The 23,005-nt window shown below is 39.1% G+C and overlaps 1 protein-coding gene across 1 annotated transcript in view; it reads right to left on the bottom strand.

Annotated features, from left to right (window-relative positions):
• Positions 1–7,621: 7,621 nt before the first annotated feature.
• Positions 7,622–23,005, bottom strand: part of LOC120420604 (proteasome maturation protein) — a 308,647-nt gene continuing 293,263 nt past the window's right edge. Inside the window, exons 2-4 of the mRNA XM_039583682.2 lie at positions 8,235–8,312; positions 8,039–8,170; positions 7,622–7,980 (exon numbers count right to left, since the gene is read on the bottom strand). Coding sequence (XP_039439616.1) covers positions 7,717–7,980; positions 8,039–8,170; positions 8,235–8,237 — 399 coding nt within the window. The 5' untranslated portion in view covers positions 8,238–8,312 and the 3' untranslated portion in view covers positions 7,622–7,716. The remainder of the gene's footprint in view (positions 7,981–8,038; positions 8,171–8,234; positions 8,313–23,005) is intronic.

Here is a 23,005-nt window from a genome sequence, read left to right as displayed (position 1 = left end):
TGAAACGCCACCTGGTGGCGCTGAGCTCCTCTCGCTTCGGTGGTAGACCACCGACTGAAGCCAGCCTTCAAATTTCCCGTGGTTTTGTAGGGAATCGGGAAGGCTAGTTCCAGAAGACGCCACCTGGTGGCGCTTGCGAGAGGAGCTGAGCTCCTCTCGCTTTGGTGGTAGACCACCGACTGAAGCCAGCCTTCAAATTTCCCGTGGTTTTGTAGGGAATCGGGAAGGCTAGTTCCAGAAGACGCCACCTGATGGCGCTTGCGAGAGGAGCTGAGCTCCTCTCGCTTCGGTGGTAGACCACCGACTGAAGCCAGCCTTCAAATTTCCCGTGGTTTTGTAGGGAATCGGGAAGGCTAGTTCCAGAAGACGCCACCTGATGGCGCTTGCGAGAGGAGCTGAGCTCCTCTCGCTTCGGTGGTAGACCACCGACTGAAGCCAGCCTTCAAATTTCCCGTGGTTTTGTAGGGAATCGGGAAGGCTAGTTCCAGAAGACGCCACCTGATGGCGCTTGCGAGAGGAGCTGAGCTCCTCTCGCTTCGGTGGTAGACCACCGACTGAAGCCAGCCTTCAAATTTCCCGTGGTTTTGTAGGGAAGAGAAAAGGCTTGCGAGAGGAGCTGAGCTCCTCTCGCTTCGGTGGTAGACCACCGACTGAAGCCAGCCTTCAAATTTCCCGTGGTTTTGTAGGGAAGCGAGAAGGCTGGCGCTCGCGAGAAGAGCTGAGCTCCTCTCGCTTCGGTGGTAGACTACCGACTAAACTATGCTGTGGAGGGAGTGGCGTTTATATTTATATCAAAACCGTCGGCTGCTTCTGTGATTTTCCCCTCTGCTTGGGGAAGGCGTTTCATTTTTCGGTTTCATTTCGCTTCGCGAAATTTTGGAATGCTACCCTGTATAGAGCCCTAAGACGAAGTTCTTCGTCAAAATACTTATTTGAAAGTTAAGACTAGTAAGGTGGAAGAAATGCAAAGCATTTTAAAATACATCCTTTATTTAATAAAGCTTATTTACAAATTATCTAGAAAATTATTTGAATTGATTTGGACCACCATGCGTCTCCTTCCACGGTACCGTAATCTGGGTTGAATCGGGACTACAGTCTGAATAGGGACAACAGTTTTTAGAGCACTTAAAGCATTTAAATGTGGAAACGGATGTACACATTTTGTTGGCCTGAGTCTGTTCTAACCGAAACCAACCAGAAAAATCAAAATATTGTTCTCCAACATGGTTAAAACTGCTGTCCCAATTCGCCCCATGTGTCCCGATTGACCCCAGTTTACGGTACTTAAAAAAACGAATTTAAAAACGATTTTTTTACCGATTGAATATTTTAAAATAAACATATTCTTACAAATCTTAATTTTGGAAGAAGGCTTGAAATCTTGGGGAAAAACATTTTCATAGATTTATTAGAATTCTTGAAGAAAATTCTTGCGATCTTTCACTTAGTAAAAATAATCTAAACTTCAAAATAATAATTTGAATTTAACATAAGATTAGATGAAACTGAACTGAAACTGAACTGAAACTGAACTGAAACTGAAACTGAACCGAAACTGAACTGAAACTGAAAAAGTAGTAAAAGGCATGGGATATAATCTGTTCCCATATCACTTTAGATCATTTTTGTGGCCGTAGAACTGAATGCTCCATAAAATAACAATGATTTTTTCGTGATACATTTATCACATGTGATATTTTTGAGAGTACTGTTGGACTTTTCGAGATGTTACGTCCGTAACGTCGTTCGCGAATGCATCCTTGCAGCAGTGACAGCAGTCACTTCCGACTTTCATTCGTGCGAGAACTAGCAAAGAATAAAACACGTTTAACAAGTAGCTCGCGTTCTTTTAATTCGTCCGGATATTCCGTTGTCCGCCGGGTAGTTTGGTCCACTGCGCTGTAACCTGCCCATAGGTTATGGGCCCAGGCTAGTGGGACCAAGTTCGTTCGCGAGAAAGCTAAGTTTATTTCGAGAAGTTCGAGTACTACAGTTGGAGTAAAGATGTCGGACGGCCAGCGGTGTTTCGGAGTGCCCAAATTGAATAACCACAACTACCAGGCGTGGAAATTCAAAATGGAGATGCACTTGATCCGGGAGAAAACGTGGAAAACCATTTCCGAGAATCCACCAAACCCTGTGACGGGCGAATGGGACGAGGCCAACACAAGTGCTCGGGCGGCGATTGGACTTTGCATCGAGGACAACCAGACGAGTCTGGTGCGGAATTGCACCACAGCGAAAGAAGCATGGGATGCTTTAAAAGCCTACCACGATAAGGCTTCCGAAGTTTATCTGCTGAAGAGGTTGGCGCGTTTGGAGCTGAATGAAGGCGACGACATGGAACAGCACCTCCAAAGATACACGGATTTGGTGCAACAGGTGGCGGACATCGGCGATGCACTTCCGGAGAGACTGCAAGTAGCCCTGCTGCTTTGTTCTCTTCCGGATTCGTATGATTACCTGACGACGGCCCTGGAGCAGCGGCCGACAAACGAGCTCACCGTCCAGCTGGTGAAGTCGAAATTGCTGGCAGAATCGGAAAAACGTCGAGAACGCAGCGCGCACAGTGGAAATTCTGGACAAGCGCTGCGAGTGGATCATCGTCGTCGTGTCGGGAAATCCAGCGCCAGCGGAAACAGCACCAAGAAGGCGGAAACAAGAACCTGTTACGGATGCAAACAACCTGGTCACCTGAAGAAAGATTGCCCGCAGTCGAAGCCGAACAAGTACCATCGAGCACCGAACGCGAAGCAGGTCCAAGATGTTTCGGATCAGCCAGTCGCGTGGATGGTGGGCAGCAGCGAACCGACCAGCTGGTTTGTCGACAGTGGCGCTTCTCGGCATATGACGGGAAATCGACAGTTTTTTCACGGAGCTGGAGCAGGTCGGCGGAACAAGTGTGCTGTTGGCGGACGGCGAAAAGGCGGAGGTGGCCGGAGTTGGCCGCGGAATCTTCGTTGGAGTGGATGGCGCTGGGGATGCGGTCGAGATCCAGATGAAAGAAGTGCTATTTGTGCCGAAACTGACAAGTGGACTTGTGTCGGTCAGTGCTCTAGCGAAGAAGAACTTTGAGGTTGTGTTCAACGGAAACACGTGTGTGATTCGACGACCTGGAGGATTGATCTGCGCTGTTGCTGAGCGGTACGGAAACCTGTACCGATTGAGCGTTCCGGAGCAAGCGATGGTGAGTGTTGAGCCGCCGCACACGTCGAGCTGCCTGCATACTTGGCATCGGCGGCTGGGACACCGGGATCCGGATGCTGTGCGGGAGATCATCACGAAGCATTTGGCCGACGGAATGAAGGTGGAAAACTGTGGTTCCAACACCGGTTGTGAGTGCTGCCTCGAAGGAAAAATGCCACGAAAACCGTTCCCGAAGAGTGTTGACAGAGGAGCCAAGGAGAAGCTGGATATCGTGCACGCTGACCTCAGCGGACCCATGGCGAGCACCCCGAGCGGAAACCAGTACTTCCTTTGCTTGGTTGATGATCACACACGGATGGCGTTTGTTTACCTTCTGCGGAAGAAATCCGATGCTGCATCGAAGATCAAAGACTTTGTCGGATGGTGCAGGACGCAGATTGGCAAGAACCCCAAGGTGCTGCAATCGGATGGTGGAGGAGAATTCACCGGTAAGGAGTTGCAGAGCTTCCTGCGAGCCGAAGGCATTGTGAGCCAGTTCAGTGCGCCCTACTCGCCACAGCAAAACGGCGTAGTAGAGAGACGGAACCGGTACCTGAAAGAGATGGCGCTGTGCATGCTTTTGGACGCGAAACTAGACCAGAAGTACTGGGGGGAAGCGATCCTGACGGCAACCCACATCCAGAATCGTGTTCCGACGAGAGCCACTGGGATGAGTCCTTTCCAAAAGTGGTACGGGAAGCTGCCATCGCTCGGACACCTGCGGATCTTTGGTTGCGACGCATGGGTGCAGATTCCAGCTCAAAGACGGAAGAAGATGGAGCCGAAGGCGCAGAAGCTGGTGTTCGTAGGCTACTCTAATGAGCACAAAGCCTACAGACTTTTGGACAAGGCTACGAATCGCATCACCATCAGTCGGGACGTGACATTTCTCGAAAATTGGAATGTGCAGTACAAACGTGATGCAGACGAACGCCCGGAAACCGAGGAATCGGTTATCGAATTGGAACCACCTGCAGTGGTGGCCGCACGCGATGTGGCACCAGAACCTGTGGCCGAAGAGGAACCAGCAGAACCTGCGGCCGAAGAGGAACCAGCGGCACCTATGCCGCACTCGGATGAAGAAGAGGACTTGGAGGGGTATCATTCTGCGGAGGAGCTCTACTTTGGCGATGAAGACGGAGCCGCTCAACAAGAAGGACACGCCGATGAAACCCAGCAGCGGAATCCACGGCGTAAAACCCGGGGAGTGTTGCCAGCGTCGCTACGGGACTTCTTTGTCGGCATGGCATTGGCAGACCACGACGAACCGACATCCTTCGATCAAGCAGTAAGCTGCGCTGAAAAGGAGGAGTGGATTGCTGCGATGGATGCAGAATACGAAGCGTTGATGTCCAATGATACCTGGGAGTTGGTGGACCCGCCGGCCACGTGCAACATTGTCGGTAGCAAGTGGGTGTACAAACGAAAGCTGGACGCGGATGGGAAAGTCGAGCGGATGAAGGCGCGGCTTGTAGCTCAGGGCTTCAGCCAACGTTTTGGAACCGACTTCGAGGAGATTTTCGCCCCAGTAGCGATGGCTACCACGTTCCGTGTGTTGCTGACGGTGGCTGGCTACCAGCGGATGCACGTGAAACACCTGGATATCAAGTCTGCATACCTGTACGGCAAGTTGGAGGAGGTCGTGTACATGCGGCAACCGCCTGGGTACGTACAAGCCGGATCCGAGAAGAAGGTGTGCAGGCTGAAACGCAGCATCTACGGCTTGAAGCAGGCGGCGAGAGTCTGGAACAAAACGCTGACGGGTATGCTGAACCAGATCGGACTCGAGCAGTGCAAATCCGATACGTGCCTGTACCGGAAGTCGTGCGTGGGTGGCGGGTGGCTATTCCTGCTCATTTACGTGGATGACCTGCTCCTGGTTGCCACGCAAGCGAAGGAGATCGACCAGATCGAAAGTGCTCTCGAGAAGCGGTTCAAAATCACGAGGCTGGGTGACATCAGAAGCTTCCTGGGAATCCGTGTGCGCCGAAACAGCGATGGCTTCTTCGTGATTTCCCAGCGTGCCTTCGTCGAAAGACTGAAAACCCGTTTCGGACTGGAGCACGCGAAAGGATCGAGGTATCCAATGGACCCCGGGTACTTCAAGGTCACCACGGACAGCCCAAAGATGGAGAGCAACGGGGACTACCACAAACTGATCGGATGCTTGCTCTATCTTGTGGTGCACAGTCGCCCCGACATTGCAGCGACCGTTGGGATCCTGAGCCGGAAAGTCAGCAGCCCGACAGAAACCGATTGGACAGAAGCCAAACGCATCGTAAGATATCTGATCCATACGGTTGACTACGGGTTAGTGCTGGGAAGCAGCAGCAAGGAGTTTCAGCTGACAGCCTACTGCGACGCGGATTGGGCGGGAGACAGCAGCGACCGGAAATCCTGCAGCGGTTTCCTGTTTCGTCTAGGAGGAGCGACGGTAGCATGGGCGAGCCGCAAGCAAACCTGTGTCGCCATGTCTACCATGGAGGCCGAATACGTTGCGCTCTCCGAGGCTGCCCGAGAAGCGGTTTGGATGCGGCGTTTGCTGACCGAGCTCAACGAGACGCCTAAGCTGCCAACCATCATCTACGAAGACAACAGGAGTTGTCTGGACTTCGCCGTAATGGACCAGCAGAAGAAACGGTCAAAACACATTGACACTCGCTACCATTACACCAAGCACTGCTGTTCATCGGGCGAGATCGAGCTGCAGTTCTGTCCGTCGGAGTCCATGGTTGCGGATATCTTGACCAAACCCCTTGGGTCCAACAAAGTCAAGAGATTCGCTACACTGATGGGATTGGCACCTGTTCCGGGCAAGGAGGAGATAGGAGGAGACGAGTAGCGGTGAGGCAAGGTCACATTCGCGAGGAGGAGTGTTGGACTTTTCGAGATGTTACGTCCGTAACGTCGTTCGCGAATGCATCCTTGCAGCAGTGACAGCAGTCACTTCCGACTTTCATTCGTGCGAGAACTAGCAAAGAATAAAACACGTTTAACAAGTAGCTCGCGTTCTTTTAATTCGTCCGGATATTCCGTTGTCCGCCGGGTAGTTTGGTCCACTGCGCTGTAACCTGCCCATAAGTACTTCGGCTTATCGAGCCTGGACTATAGTTATTTTCAGATTATATTCAATGCCTTTTTCTGTTATTGACTAATAGTTATTTTTTAAATTTATCCGATCATCTAAATAACGAAATTTGATATTGATGTTGGGTTATCTTGTGATATTTATCAGCTCTCCTTTTTTGTATTTTAATTTCTAAGACAAAACCATATAATTGTTATTTATAATTTATGAATGCATTGCAAATTTGTTGCAATCTATTTAAATCTAGTTATTATGAAAAACGTTCTGTCTTCACAGAGAAAACGTTACTTAATCCACCTTTAGGTGGTTGATGCCTTCCTCTCATTTATAGAGTGTTTCTTACCCCCCTAAAGTGTTCACATGGTTTATGGATCGCCCCTAACGTGATCGCAACACCTAAGAGGTCCTAATAAAAATAAGTGATGAGTAAAAACAACAGACTACCTACAGACTTCCCTCTACTGTGGGAAAATAGATTGAGGTTATGTAAACTCACACATTTTTTTAAATTTATTGTGATTTTAGATAGGTAAGTCAGATCTTGAAAATTCTTTATCCACAAGAAAGGTCATTCCAGAACCTTTCTAAAAATATATAATATGGCAGGTTTTCATGCAAAAACCACCCTTTTTGCAAATTGTGAAATTTATATGCAGCAGTTTAACTTCTGATGTGCTTTACTAAATCTCATCAATTTCAATAGGGACTTATGGGACCCCAAGACGAATCAAATGAGGCCAATACGGTCAAAATCGGCTCAGCCAGTAACGAGATATTCCAGTGACGAGATAGCCAAACACACAGACATTTGCTCAGCTAGTCATTCTGAGTCGATATGTACAAATGAAGGTAGGTCTAGGAGGTCTAATTAATAAGTTCATTTTTCGAGTGATTTTATAGCCTTTCCTCAGTAAGGTGAGGAAGGCAAAACGTTTAATTTTGGGAGGTTGACATTTTGGTTGGTTGAATATTTCCTCTTTTTTGATTAATTTTACTTAAAAAATGTGAACCTAATGAATAATTATAAATAACTGATGAATATTCACCAAATCCAGCAGTCATGGGTTGTTATAATCATCGACACGCGACGCGACGAATGACAGCTAGTCGTGGTAATTCGAGAATAAAGATTATTCTCAGCAGTCTTATTCGTGAGGTGTATCAGGCAGCGATTAATCGCAAAATTAATCATAGTCGTCGAATTTTCAACACTGAGTATTACACATTTTTTTGACACAAAAAGCTGTCGCCATTTCCTGATGAATATTACCATCATTTTTTTCTATGTTGATTAAAACAAATTGGAACTATTTTAACTAACCTATGAAATTCAGAATTGTTGAATCCAGTTTTATTCTCGAGAAATGTTTATTCAAAGCATACGAAATATCCTCCAACCGCATAACTTAACATCCACTCACAGCTTAATCACAAACCCCTTACAAAATACCCAAATTCTTCTCCATGACGGCATGGGGCTGGGCCATGATTTCCGAGTTCTCCGCCAGGTTGAAGATGTCGGTGTAATCGATCAGCTCATCGCGCCCCGTAAGCACATCCCGGGCCACGTTCGTCGACGGCAGGAACGGCAGATGGCCCACCTTCGAGACCGACTTGAGCTCCATGGTAAGCTTGAGGGGGGCGGCCAGCCCTTCCCGGTTCCGGAGCATCTGCAGGTTCAGGTTCTGGCGGTGCTGGTCGTACTGAACGAGAAGATAGTGAATAAGACTTGATTCTATTGGGTAAGCTGATGGTACTTACATTCAGTTCCGACTGCTTCAGGGGGTGGCCGAAACGAAGCTGAGCGGCACAGTTCTCGTCCCGGGGCTCGACATGGCCGGCAAACTCCTTGAAGCTGCTCGGCATCTGGGGAGTCACTTTGACGGAGGTTTCCTGGAATGTTAGTAAATTTAATGTTAATCCATGTTGTGAAGCATTCAAACTATTGAATACGTACCATTTTAATGCAGTAGCAAGCTTGAATTTCGCTTAAAACAAATTTAATTTCAGCGTTGAACAATGATGTTGCTGTTTTAAGAATTTGTGTGTGCAGAATGACAGCAAACGCTTGCCCGTACACCCTAACCAAAAATCATGGATTTTCTGAGTACGAATTGTTCAATTCAACTCAAATAACCATTTTTTGTTATAGATTTTTAACCCATACAATACCCCATCCAGTTTAGCCGTGCACTTTTGGACTCGCGATGCCAGCTCCATCTATATGTCGCCTCGGAATGTGTGACTGTGTGAGTGAGAATAAAGTTGGTGAAAAAATCCAACTTTATTCTCACGCACACCACTACTTCAAGCGTTTGTCAACAAATAGCAAAGACTCCATCCAAACGAACGCCACCTGTGTGTGATGTCGTGAACTTGTTAATAAAGTACCGTCAACTAGGGTAAATGGGAAACAGTTTTTAGCCATAATTTCGGCCGGATTTAGGGGAACAGTATTAATTCCATCGAGCACCTAATGTTGGTATATCCGTACTTTGACGTTCAATTACAGCGTCTAAAGTGCGTTCATTTGAATGCAAAACAAAATAAATTGACAAGACAACATGTTCCCCTAAAGAAATAAAATCTTTTCTGTCAAGAATAGGGCGTCCAATTTTCCCGGATTTTGAATTTCCTGGGAAACGGGAAAAATCCTTTTTTGAATCCCGGAAATTTTCGAAATCCCAGGAAATTTTTGAAACAGTCATAAAATCTGTGTTTTCGTTATGTTTGTTATATCTTCAAGCTTAAAATCATAGAAATAACTCAAAACTATTAACTGGTGATAACTGAGGCCGTTGCAAATATTTTTAAAAGTTTATGTGCCCCCCCCCTCTTCAAAATCGCTCCGAAAAATCAGGGGGCAAAAAATATTTTTTTCAAAAAACTTGAAAATTTTAAAGAAAACATACATATAATCAACTGAAAACAATTTTAAATGCATTTTCCCGCGTTTTAAATCATATTTAGCATGTCTGAGTTCGATCAAAAATATTTTCAATTTTTATGGAATTTCAATATACAGCACCGCAAAAGTTTTTTTTTCGGTGAAAAAAGAAATTTCTTCAATAATTGGATATTTTGGAAACTAATGATTGCAAAACAACTGGGCAGGTGTAAAATGCATTTTAAAACACTTTTTTTTCATTCAAATGTTCATACCACGCCCCCCCCCCCCCCTTTCGACTTTGGCCAGAGTCGAGAGACATAAACTTTGAAAAATATTTGCAACGGCCTTACACTTCATAAAAAAGACAACAGTTTTAGATAGCTCGAAAGAAATTAAAAAATGTTTTTTTTGTTCTTTGTTGTGCTTTGGATTAAATTAGTCTGTTATGAATATATTTCTACACTTTTTTTATTAGGTCCTATAAACATATGAAACATAATAGCTTATAGGACCTTTCAAAAAAACTCTAGATTACTTTTATTTATTTTTTATTTCTTATGACTAGAAAAGCTTAAAAATATCTATGGAAATGTCTGAAAAAAACAGAGAAACAACAGCAAATAAACTGATAACAGTCAATGTAAAAATTTAGGTATGTTTAAAATTTCAACTTTTATATACCAAATATTTTACAAATAATCTTTGAGTCACCAACTGGGGAAAATCTGGACTACAGTCTAAATAGGTACAGTACGTTTGAGAGCAATAAATTTAGAAATCGGCGTCCTAATTGTTTTGTTTTGTTTTATGAAACCAATAAAAAATCAAAACATTAAGCAAAAAATGGCTTAATCAGCTGTCTTATTTCGTCACATTTTTCCTGATTTGTCCCAGATGCCGGTGTTTGATGAAAAGTAGTTAAATATAATTTATTTTCAAATTTAAAATCATAAATATACGTAAATATAGTACCCAGTTTTTCAAATATATGAAATCAAAAAGATAACTTTTAAAGCACTAATCATTTTGTGGATCTGTAAATTAAAGTTATAACAATTGTACCTAATAAGCCAATTTAATACTGATATAGACCAAATACTAAATTTAATGTTTTTTTAATTTGTTATCGATTACTAAGCATTTAACAGACCAAAATTTGTGTTTTTTTTTTGAATTTTGGGAATTCCCGGGACAAAATATGAAAATTCCCGGGATTCGGGAATTCTCGGTTTTGAAAAAATCCCGGGAATTTCGTCCCGGAAGCTCCCGGGATGAACGCACTAGTCAAGAAGGGTCGCGAAGCTGATTTTTAAAAATGTAATTCAATATTAATTATATATCCTTTACGGTCATTCAAAGGGTCGTTGTGCTCAGAAAAAGAAACTTTGTCGTTGTGAACAATAAAATCCCTAATTTAGCCATAATGTTAGGACCCAATATTGATAAAAATTTCCGTAGAAACTTTTCAAAAGTGCGTAAACTTGAGTGTAAATAAACAGTCTATCCACGTCTATCTCACTAGCTCCACTTGTTCCATAGAGTTATCTACGTGTCCATGTATTGCGTATACGTGCACGAAAAAGATTGAGGTTAAATTTTGTACCCGCTAGCAAAACAAATGGGGTGCTAGTGTGCGTGATTACTCTATGGCATGACAGCCACACTTTTTTTCTGATATTGGTACCACTGCGCGATTTTGACATTTCAGGCGTGCAACATTCGCCATCTTCGCTTAAAAATCTGGATAGATCTGAATGGACTAATCCCGCTCAGATCTCAAATAATTCAAATTTCGTGGTTTCAGAAAGTATTTTTTTTTCAATTTGCTGAAATGAATATACAATTTTGCTTGAAAAATTAAATATAAAAATAAATCATTAATATGTAGAGAACAGTAATGTATTTTATTTATATGAACTGCAAAAATAACAAACAAAAGTAACAAAAATGCATCTGAAATTCTCCTATTTAGAAATTACAGTCTTAAAAAATAACAGAACATTTTTGCTTAAAAATCATGCTCTGGTACCAATCATCCATCAACCAACCCCAAAACGGACTGTATCCATTAAGTTTCCTTCAACTGCCAAACGGCGTTTGAGAATGGCGTCAGCAAGATCGTAAAATGTTCGTTTCTTCTGCCACCATTCTGCAGGTACATGCAGTCTTCAAGGAGCCAATCAAAACGGTCTATGCGTTGTTATGCTCAGGTTTCAAATGCAATTGCAGTAATTGTTATAGCCTACCTACGAAAATCGAAAGACTGCAGCACATTTTTTTATTTTTTGCTCATTTGAAAGAAAGAAGAATCATTCCTGACTATAAAAAAGCAGTGCATGTAACAGTAATTTATTGTTATTGCATGTAATGGGCGGATGAAGGGAGTTATAAAAATAGTTGCTGCAGTTTTTGGTTTGATCTATTGTTAGTCTTGGAGGATTTGATTGTTTTGTGCAGTGCACAATTCTATTCCTGTTTTTGGGACATTGTCAATAGAGGGTGACGATTCTCGAGATTTTGAATTTCCCGGGAATCGAGAGTTGAATTTGGCCATTTCCCGGGAATTCCCGGGACCCGGGAGTTTTTTTTGAGTATGCCAAAATTGCTAACAATTTGAAAAGGAAAGGTCATAAATTTGTTTTTTTTTTTTTAATGAATTCAGTTACAATTCATTCATACTTATTAAAAAAACGTTTATTTAAGTAGCCTCTTTATTTCAAGGAACTATTGATCCTTACACTGTAACTTGGATTTGGCCCGCACTTTTGACAACTAAATTTCCAAAACCCAGGCAACCAGCAGTTGTTTATTTACATTCCCAGTCGCAGTTTCCACCAAACTGGACATTCGCACTTTAAAATTGCGATTGACAGGTGAGCAACATCGGCTCGCTTTGATCATTTTTTGAGAAAATTAAAATTTCCCAGGCCAGTTTGACAAGTCGCAATAGTGCGATCGATAGCAATAATTTAGTGCGAAGTCCAAGTAAGTGAGAATTGCGCAATATTTCAACTTTTAGATTTTTTTCTGAATCCGCAAATACAAGATCATTTTTTGCGCTTTTAGGGACTCAAAATTGTAGTTTAAAATGTTTACGAGTCTTAATTCGCACAGAGTGATTTTTCAAAAGTTGCACAAGCTTGTTGCATGAACTTGTTATAAGATTTTTGTAAAGTAAAAAAATAGCAAATATATTACTTCCCAGTATCGGGATTTTTGCAATATGACAAATAACAACTCAAAACAACAAATTGAAATTGATTTTTTTAAGGTAAACTGAAAATATTCATTGAAGAAATATTTACATTTATCAGGAAAACCCGATTGTTCACAATTGGTGGACCTGAACAAAGATTAAGGCAATCTTTACAAATAGCCAGAGATTTTTCTTCCACAATATATCCTAATATTAAGGTTGATGCGAAACACCAAATGACTTATTTACATCAAAAATGAAATTGCTACGTCGAGAGAGAATATGGAAATTGAACTTTTTGAAACGGGCTTTCCCTATTACAAATAATAAAAAAAAACTTTATAATTCATTTCTGGGATTTAACTGCTTAGTATGCTTTAAGGTAAATTTTAGGGCTTACATTGTTTGGGCTTCTCTCAATTATAGTGTTTGGAACATTCGACAAGTTAACATCCATTTCGAATTTTTCGAATGTTTTTCTGATTAGTTTATAAAAATTTAGTTCGATATTTATTAGTATTAAATTTCCCGGGACTCTCGACCAAATTTCCCGGGAATCGAGAGGTCCAAAAATGGTCGATTTCCCGGGAAATTTTTCCCGGGAATTCCCGCTCGTCACCCTCTAATTGTCAATATTAGTATTTTAACAAGTCTAATTAACAGTTAAACTTTATTTGTTACTTTAATATATATTGGTAAACAATGTATATTTTTTGTTTAATTTGTGTTTTCCAAGTCTGACTTTGATTTTTCATGAAAATTAAACGAGGAATTCCAATCGAAATGATAATCTAGGTTGAAATAAAAAATCGCTTGATCAATGTGTAAATCGCACTCAGCACAGAGTTCATTTTGAAAAACTACTGTTTAATGTTGTGAATGTTCTCCGTCGGTTAAATTCCTTTGAACCACATAGCCAAACCATCTCCCAATTTGGCCTGATTTCAAACCCCACAACTTTACCCATTATTTATTCCACAACAGAGCGCAGGCAAAACTTCTCCCCAGCATGGAAAGTCAGAACTCAGAGGGAAAAGAGACGAACCCCGTCGACCAAGTTCAAAACTGATGCCACGTCCCCGAGCGGCCATAAACGGTTGACAACCCTCGAGGGATGGGCGATGGCCAAAACTCACAGCTCGGAATCCGAAATGCACAGCCCAAAAAAAGGAGAAGAAGAAGAGAAAAAACAGACCACGCTCTCTGATGGTGATAAATGTATTGGGGTCTGCTGTTTTTGGATTCTGTTTGGAAATTTCAAACAGCCAGAAAGAACAGACGCCTCGTTTCCCTGGCAACTGAGATGAGATGTCTTTAACGAGATCCTTTCGAAGCTGAAGCAAGGAATCATGATTTATTAAAGCCATCGTGAACAACTGTGAATGTTGGCAGCGTTTTCAAGCTGCCGATGAATTAGGAATAAGACCAGTTTGGCCAAGCAGTTTTATTGTGGCGTTCTAATTTTATGCAGCTTAATAAGCTGCTATTTTTTGCATGCATAAAAATGTTGACTACTAACTAGTCGATCCGTGTCATTGAGTCAAAATCCGTCATATAAACTAGTTTATTTTGAACACCTGTTTGAAATGCGTATGATTTGCTGATCAACTATTTATTGAGTTTCTATTGGTTTTGATTTCTGAGCCTGATTTTAAAAAAATAATCCGAAATAAATACTAACTAAATTTAAAATAAAATACGTGAAAAAAAACCAATTTTGAAAAAAACTATAGTTTTTATCATCAGGAAATGGTGAAACGTTCATCAGGTTCACATTTTTACACACTTTTTGGTAATATTACTCAAAAAAGAGTTAATAATCCACCTACCAAATTTTCAACATTCCAAAATTCAACTTTTGTTTTTAATTTTAATAAACTATCAGAGAATTTAAGAACTTTAAAGTGATAACTGATAAATCCTGACCTTAACCAAATGTTTTTATTGAAAGCCACCATCTTGATTTTTGTAATCAAATTTGAGCTCAACGACATGAAATTTTTTTTCATGTTTTGAAAATCGAAAGATTTGGTTACCCGAATTATTGCGAGGAATTTGGAAATTAAAGTTCATTAAAGTTCAATAAGACAAATTCGAGATGTTGCCTGCCTAATAAATTTTTGAATAAACATTTCATAAACAACATAACAAATGTTTAAATTAGTTTCTAAGATAGGGGGAGAGGGGGTAATATGCACCCCCTAAGGGAAAACTGTCATTTCTCAACCATTACAGCATTACTGTGGAAGAAATTTGTTCGATGTTCTAAAACAACTATCATTCTTCGTCATCCATGTGAAAAAAGTCTTAAAAAACCTCAAAATTGTTCGAAAATATAAAATTTCTAAAAACATTTTTGATTCATTTCAATCAAGCATGCGGGGCAATATGCACCGCAACATTGGGGCAAAATGCACTACAACAACGGGGCAAAATGCACCACAACATGGGGCAAAATGCACCGGGTAAAAGCAGTTTTCACTAGTCACCACTAGATGACACCGCTGTTTTTACAAAGGAGCTTCACAGCGGTGCATTTTGCCCCGACCACGCTTTTTGCAGAAAATTTAATTAAAATGCATTTTTTGATGTTTTTGGACTCATCTATCTACAGAATAATGAAGATTATGGCAAAAACTATATACCTCAACACTTACAATATCAATAAATGCTTTTTAAATTGTCCAAAAATCATAATGAAAGTTCAATGAAAATTAGATGAAAACACGACATTTTAAAGTTTTGCAAATTACTTAAGCTGTTTTTATACTACGATGCTCAAATTTTTCCAGCATGGTTTAGCAATGTTAAGCTTCCAATTTCTATGATTTTTTCCCGGAAAATTCTTCCAAATACCGAGAAAAGCAGAGGGTGCATTTTGCCCCGGGGGTGCATATTACCCCCTCTCCCCCTACATGTCTGAGATAATTGAAACAACATTTAAAAAAATCTTTAAATTTATGGGAATTTTCAGTATAGTAATAGTTTCTTTGTAAATTTGGAGCCTGTATGAATCAAGATACAAAATTGGATTTGGTGGCAACAAAATTAATATTTTAATGATTTTTTTTTAACAAATTTGAACCAACATGAAACTTTTTATTTATTTTACTTCTAATCAACTAGAATTTAATTCATATACATTTTATTAAATGTTAATAAATTTAGTTGAACAAACATTTAACTGTGAATATTTCAACTAAAACATAAAAAATCTCTACTTATGGTCAAATGTTGAGTATTTGATTCAACTATAAGGCCGGTGAACAGTGGATATCAAAGCAACTTCGGTTGTTATTAACAATTTCTTAACGAAACACATTTTTCAAGCGCTATTAAACAAAACTTTTTTCCTAAAAACGCATATGGGCATTGTGTGTTCTACCCCAGTACATGTTTCAGAAATGTAAATCTTGAGACAAGTCATATCGTTTAAATAATATTTGGACATAAATTGAATTCCAATCAATCAAACCCACATTACGATACCCGATGACTTTTGAGCATTTTTGATGAAAAAATCGGATTTGGATAATCGTGACAGATCGTGACTTTAAAGGATTTAATATTCTTGTCAATTTAACCACTTATCAAACTAATGATGACATTTCAATCCCATTGTTCGACGATTTCCGAGTGAATCCGTTTTGTAGGATGATAATTTAAAGTATTATTAAAGTTTGTATTTTAATTTGAATAAAAACTCTTTTCTCACAATATATTTTGAATGTATTTTAGTATATTTTTTGCTGACTGATAATATAATGCAGACCTCAAACCCCGATGGTTTGACACCCCGATGGTTTGACACTGTTGTCAAACTAACGGGGTCACTTTTTAGTTTGACACCCCTTTTTTCGAGGTTCACAAACACTTTCAAACGTTTGTTTTGATAGTGTGCGTGGGCGCCGTGTAAAAAGTGACAGTTCGTCACTATTTAGTTTGACTTTGTCAAACCAACGGGGTACAAACTAAAAAATGTCAAACGAAAAAGTGACCAACCACCGGGGGTACTACTAGTTTTATTACATTAATATTTGAATTGAAAAAATCCGTTCGTTATACTTTTACTCTCACGATATTTTTTTGATTTGTTTTGCTGATCATTATAATTTTTAAGAAATTATTTTTTTTTTTGAAAATAGAAATTTTTTTTTCCTTCAGTTATAGAAATCATTAATTCAATCACATTCGCACACCCACATACGTGCACTAAACACATCATCATCATAGTAATAATAATCATAATATGGCAGAAGGTGATAAAAGTCCAAATCGCTTTACAATAGGGTCCTTTGCAGCAGTTATTGCTATTTCGGGGCGCACACAAAAACACACACGCACACACATTTTATGGCCAAATATTATTCTGGCCAAAGGACGAAAAGCACAGCACAGATTTGGTGGAAGAAAAATGATTTATTTCTACGCAGCATCACCTTCTTCCATAAACACACCGTGCGTATAAATGTATAAATATAATTTTAACAAACATCGTTTCTATTTGCACAACACACACATGGGCGCTTTATTGGAGGCTGGTTGGGTGGCATCGAATCTCGACTTTTGGGAAGTTCCTACGATATTGGATGACATCGGGCCGACATCAATCGTATGCGATTATTGACCCTGCGGAGACGATTTTGCTTGATTGTGGGGCTATTATCTGCTGATTTGATTAGTGTTTTAGTATCGGTCAATTTTTTTTAGTTTATATATTTTATTATTGAGTTATTTCTCTTAAATAACATAGTCTGTTTTACTAAAGTTTGCAAATTAACCTTTTCCTTAAATTCATACCACGCCTTCTGTCATTTGTTACTTTTATTATTTTGAGCTTAATACTTTATTGATTTTACATTGATTTTTAAAGTATTGTACAAATAGTTTAAGAAGGTCCAGTGAGAAAGAATGAGGACTGAAATTTAATAAGATATTTGGAAAATAATAAACAAGTCATATATGAACAAGAACGACCGATAAAACAGTTACCGCAGTCTTTCAAACCACTCTCAAATCAAAATCAGTTGCTTTCGCCAAGACCTCAAGATGATGGATGATCGGATCTTGAGAATTCATCCGAGTACAATCGAATTCCCCAGTTATTCGGAAAAAAAATCAGTTCAGTTTTGAGATAAGTATCGGATCAGTTTTGAGTTTTAGTATCGGTTCAGATTGGAGTTTTTCAGTTCAGTTCAGTTTATCCATCATCTTACGAATTCACGGACTCTTCGAAACCCGGACATCTTGTTTTATAAATTATTTGATATAAGTTCGCAAAATTACTGTCAAAACTGTGTTATTTGATGAATTTCAACATCAACTTTCATTTCAAATATGTTTGGACGCTGTAGCCAATGCCAAAACAATTAAATTAAATTAAAATATGAGTTTACCAAAACTGTGAAACATTTCTCTGAAATATTTCATAGGCGTTCGAAGCACCGGGGAGGCAAAGCAGAAATGTATGGTTCTGATTTCCTTAAAATTTAGCAATTTTTTATACAAATTATCGATTCTGTTGATGTTGACAGCTTATTTGAAACCTAAAGAATGCCATTCACTTAAATTTCAGTCCAAATTTGTGCGATTCATAAGCAAAATCGAGTGTCCGGAATTCGAATCAGCTTTCATCAGTGTCCGGGATTCGAAGCATAACAAGTAATTCTAATTTTGAAATTCTGATGAAAAATGGTAAGAAAATACATATTTTGCATGCCTTCTCTTAATATTGACTGTTTGTACTACATCCTGATGATATTTCTACATTTCAAACTTATTACATGATTTTTTGCCAGGCTAAATGATATGCTACTGAGTGTCTGGATTTCGAATCATGACGTTACTTAATTACCGTCATCAGTCACTTTTTTAGTCTAAATTGAGGTAATATTATATCATAAAAGAGGCAATATTCAACCATCCAAAATCTTACAAATTTACCCAATATTTTACTGTGTATTCCTTTCCGCATGACATGAAGGTAATTTATTATATAACATATGATACATTGAAAATAATATGTTATTACACTTGACAAACTCTACACAAAACCAATTCAATTATAAAACGGAGCGTTTGGTACGGTATATCCACGCATCCTTCCTCCCCTGTAGATTCTGTGAAATGTGACCCGTTCTCAGAATCCTCTCTGCGGTGAACACAACGCAGTTGGGCTGGCCGCTTTGATTTTTTGTAATACATTCTCGGGTGTTCTCGGATGTACTGCATTTATTAATATTGACAAGAAAAGTGCTTGGAGCGTAATCTAATCACAAAACTTTCAAGCAACCTTTCATCGAACTGGCTGCGTCTGTGTTAGATTAGATTATATTAGATTATTTTATGTTACAATCTTATTTTGATTTGGGATATGATCGTCAAAAATATTTTTTCAGCAAACAAGTAATTTAATTTTCGATTGATTGGTGAATTTATATAGGATTAAATACAAAATATAGATGACTTCAAACTTAAATACATTCCAAGAACACATACTATCAAACCCCACGGTGCCTTTTTTCAAAGATAGGCCGCATGCTCGCCAAAAACCCTATCTCGGGTGCCCCATATCAGTTTGTCTATTGCCGATATATGACTCATTTGGTAATTTGCCGACAGCTATTGAAGGCTGGGTCATAAAACTGAACGAAAATGGACGACCCTACACAAATGGGAGGGTGGGTGAGTCCTTTTTTTTCGTCCGAAATTCATCTAAAAGGGAGTGCCGCCGCCTCTGCAGGGTTTGCTTCCCTCGCCGGAGAAAGTAAACAAAAAGTGTCAACGGGAAAGAAATGGATGAAAATTGAGCTGTTGAAAAGTGTCACAACATGGTTGGAACTCAGCGTGACACCTAAACCACGATGATGGCTTGGTTTAAGGGCCAAAGTGTGAAATGGTCGGTGATGAGTGGTGAAACATAATGACAAATGATTGGGAGAGAGGTTTGGACCTTACATTTCTTTTTATCTTTGGAGAAATGCTAACGAGTTGGTAATAAACTGAGATTATCGAAAGTTACAAGGTGCTTAATTAAAGTCGAATGCTTAAAATTTGTTTTAGACATGAATGAAAACGGATGAAGACATAACACCACTTTATTGATTCGTTAATATTCGTTCTAATGCAACTTGACTGAAGAAAAACATGATTTGATGACAATCATTGCAAATTTTAAAATTGGTTCAGAACTCTTCATTATTGAGAATTTGTTTTTTTGGTTTTTGAGTTAACTCAACACACTCCAAACTCCAAACTTGAGTCGAAAAATCGTATTCAAAAGTGTAATTTGGAATTGCAATAAATGCTTGCTTAGTTCGTATCAAACTCGATTTTGTCAGCACTCATCGTATGTATTCTACTTGGTAAAGGTTTTTAAACAAAAATCCTCATTTCGCAACTTGTTGCATAAGCTATTATTATTAAATCTTCCACATAAAAAAATCGTTTATGGTATTGTAACAAATGCATAAAAATATTGCTTTTTAAACACAATTTATCTTTTTGCCTTTGACATTTTAGATGCCAACTTAACGAAAATGCACCCCATCTACATAATCAACTTTTTTTTACGTTTTTTACGATTCCAACTTTTGAAAAAGTCCCCACCAGAATGGTTCGCCTCAACCGGAAAATAAAGCTACTCCGCACAATCCATCGGGCGCGCAGCAAAGTGAACTCTCAAAACAAGTTTCAATCGGTCGTGCCGGCCAAAGGGGGAAAAGCCGAGTTTTTAGTTTATCTAGTTTTATGATGGCAGTGCAATAAAGTCGAAGCTGTGTCTAGTTTTTTTTTTTTCTTTTCTATTCTCCTCTCTTTTCGTTTCATTTCAATCGCATTTTTTGACTCGTTTCTTTTTTTCATCCGGACTTAGTTGGTCGTATTTCATTTTTGCTTTTCGTTCAGTCCACTTAATCGGATTTCTCGCTTTTAATTGGAACGAGAGATGAATAATAAGAAACCCGTTTTCCAAGCTGCCTCCATTTTGATTCAGTTTCAAAGATGTATTCGATTGAACGTGAGGGAAGTTCCGCTTGAAACTCAACATTAGAACATCTGCAGCTTCATTCTTACAATGTTACAATGCTTGCATGATCAATGCAATATATTTTGCACTCTGCAATCAACAACAATTAATTCAACTGCTAGCTCCTACTCATGCAACTCCTTTCAGGTACCAATTTAATGAACGATCCATTTCCTCCAAGGATTTCAAGTTTGATTCAAAGTTTTATTGCCTTTCAGTCACTGATTGGCCGAAGAATGCAATGGCTGCTGCTGCTGCTGAACATCTCCCAGCGGGATTGCATCCGATCTCAACATCTCCAATCTCGATAGTTATGCGATGTGAGAAAAAAAGGCAGCATCTTCTTCTCGTGAGAAATGTATGTTGCGATGGCAGATAACAAAAGATTCCGTTTTAATTCTTGTCTTTTTCAGGCTCTCTTTTTTTCGATTTCTTTCATTTTAATCTTTTCCTCCAAGTTTCTCACGTTACAAAAATTGAATGTGGGCGTTGCCATGGCAGCAGGCATCAAGCTTCGTGAAGCTCTTACCTTCAAAATTCAATAACTCGTGAACAACTAATAGGGGAAGGTGGGGCAAGACGACCATATGGGGCAAGAGGAACAATCGCTCGTACGGCCGTAATTTTTACAATTTTGATTATTTCCAGTATGAGGAATTGTTGCTAGCAATGCAATTAACTGATTCTACTACCACATAACCGCCAAAACAACGTAAACGCCACAGGCATAAGATTTAATGAAGTTTATTTTTAAAAACATTTGTTTTCTTATAATATTTGGAGTGTACAAAATAAGGCTTAGGGTTCGTTTTAAGGCTCATTTTATCAAAATGCTATTTTTCCTAGATTAGTAGTGTCCCTACCAATGACTTGCACCTATTATAAAGTATGATTTAACTTTTAGTTATTTTTGTTGAGAGCTTTTCAAAAATCTTATTCAGGTGGGGCAAGTGTACCATATGGATTTTTAGTATGGAAAAAAAATCGAATTGCTGCAAAAACATATTTTATTGGGAAATGAGTACATAAAAGTACTTAAAAACTGATAAACAATTGTTAAAAAAAATGTCCATGCTAAATCTAGCGATATTATGAAAATTTACTATTTATCATATAAGTAATATGTTTTTCGTAAAAACGATCAAATATTTAGTAAAATATTATTATTTAATCTATAAATGAAAGAAACGTTTAAAATACATTCTAATCTGATGTATCTAAGTGATAACAGTACAATTGTTAGCAAATTAACATGTTGTTTCATGCCTTGTTCCTCTTGCCCCAACGGGTTGTTCGTCTTGCCCCACTAGTTGAGTAAAACGTACGGAAAATCAAAAATTTTAAAATCGATTTTTTACATTAAAAAACTGGATTTTTTAAAACTTGTTCTATCAAAGTCTTAGTCAAGACTTGGAATAAGATGATTATAAAAAAATCCGACAGATTTTTTAAAGTTTTTAATGGGTTATAACGAGCATTCCTTAGCTTGTTACACTTGCCCCACTTTCCCCTAAACATTTTCATAAAAGGACGTGTAATGTGAAAGTTACAACAATTCTCGGTTTTATTTGCAATAGGTTTTATCAACCAGCAGGACCTACAGCAATTATTTGCAATTTAATCTAAATCAAACTGAGTTTTAATTGATCCTCTCCTTTTATCGCGCATAGATCTCTCAAATTATCACAAAACTATTCATTTTTTGCATGAGTTGAAAGTTTGAACATTCAACTATGTTGGCTGCTTAGGGTATATATTTGAGCATAAGAACTCTTTGAGTCTTGCTAAGCATTTAACACAAATTTCTTAAACCACCATTTTCAAAATATTGGGGCAATTTGATCCATCTTTAATGTTTTGAAGAAAATTTAAGCAACATATTTCTTACTCACCAAAACTTTTGATTCTCTGTAAATCGCAGCAAATTTACATAAAACCTGTTCCTGTTTCAAACGTAGCCGTCACAGAGAAAAAATGTCACATGCCAACCCTTGATTTTTTCCTAGCGTGCGGATAACTTTCTCTGAATCGGCGATATGACGAGTTTGAAAGTATGAAATATATTCAAAATTGTTATGTTAATCAAACAATTCATGCAATTAATATTTTGAATGAATTTCAATTGTTTTCTTTACATACAAAAAAACAGAAATATTTTTTTTGCAGCACTCTTTAGACAAATGTGTGTAACATTATCAAAGCATTTACTTAAATTTGTCTTTGTATTCTATAGTAGGTACATGTATAAAGTAAGTTTAAGTCAATAACACAGAACTTTCCAGAACATAGCATGTTCGTTTACCCACACAATAGCAAGAGCTAGGAATCAAGTGTCCCCGAGGACCAAGTCCCTCCACTCTCCTCTACATTACAGTCATCCCACATATTCGGAACACCCACAAATTCGGAACACTTTTGTAATAATTTGTCAATAGCATGTCAAATTAGAGTGTAATATCAAAATCGATTTTCCAGCACAGCATTTTTTCAGTTCCTTTTGGGGTCCTAAACAACTCCCCAAAGTTTGGGAATGATTGGTTTAGTCCTCACTTTGCGCAAAGCGATTCAATTTCCATATAAATTTGTATGGGAAAAATCCTTTTTTTTAATTTTAAT

The sequence above is a fragment of the Culex pipiens genome, chromosome 2, assembly GCF_016801865.2.
Source record: "Culex pipiens pallens isolate TS chromosome 2, TS_CPP_V2, whole genome shotgun sequence".
NCBI lineage: Eukaryota > Metazoa > Arthropoda > Insecta > Diptera > Culicidae > Culex > Culex pipiens.
The sequence above is the reverse complement of the archived record's forward strand: the minus strand, read 5'-3'. Positions and strand labels throughout refer to the sequence as shown.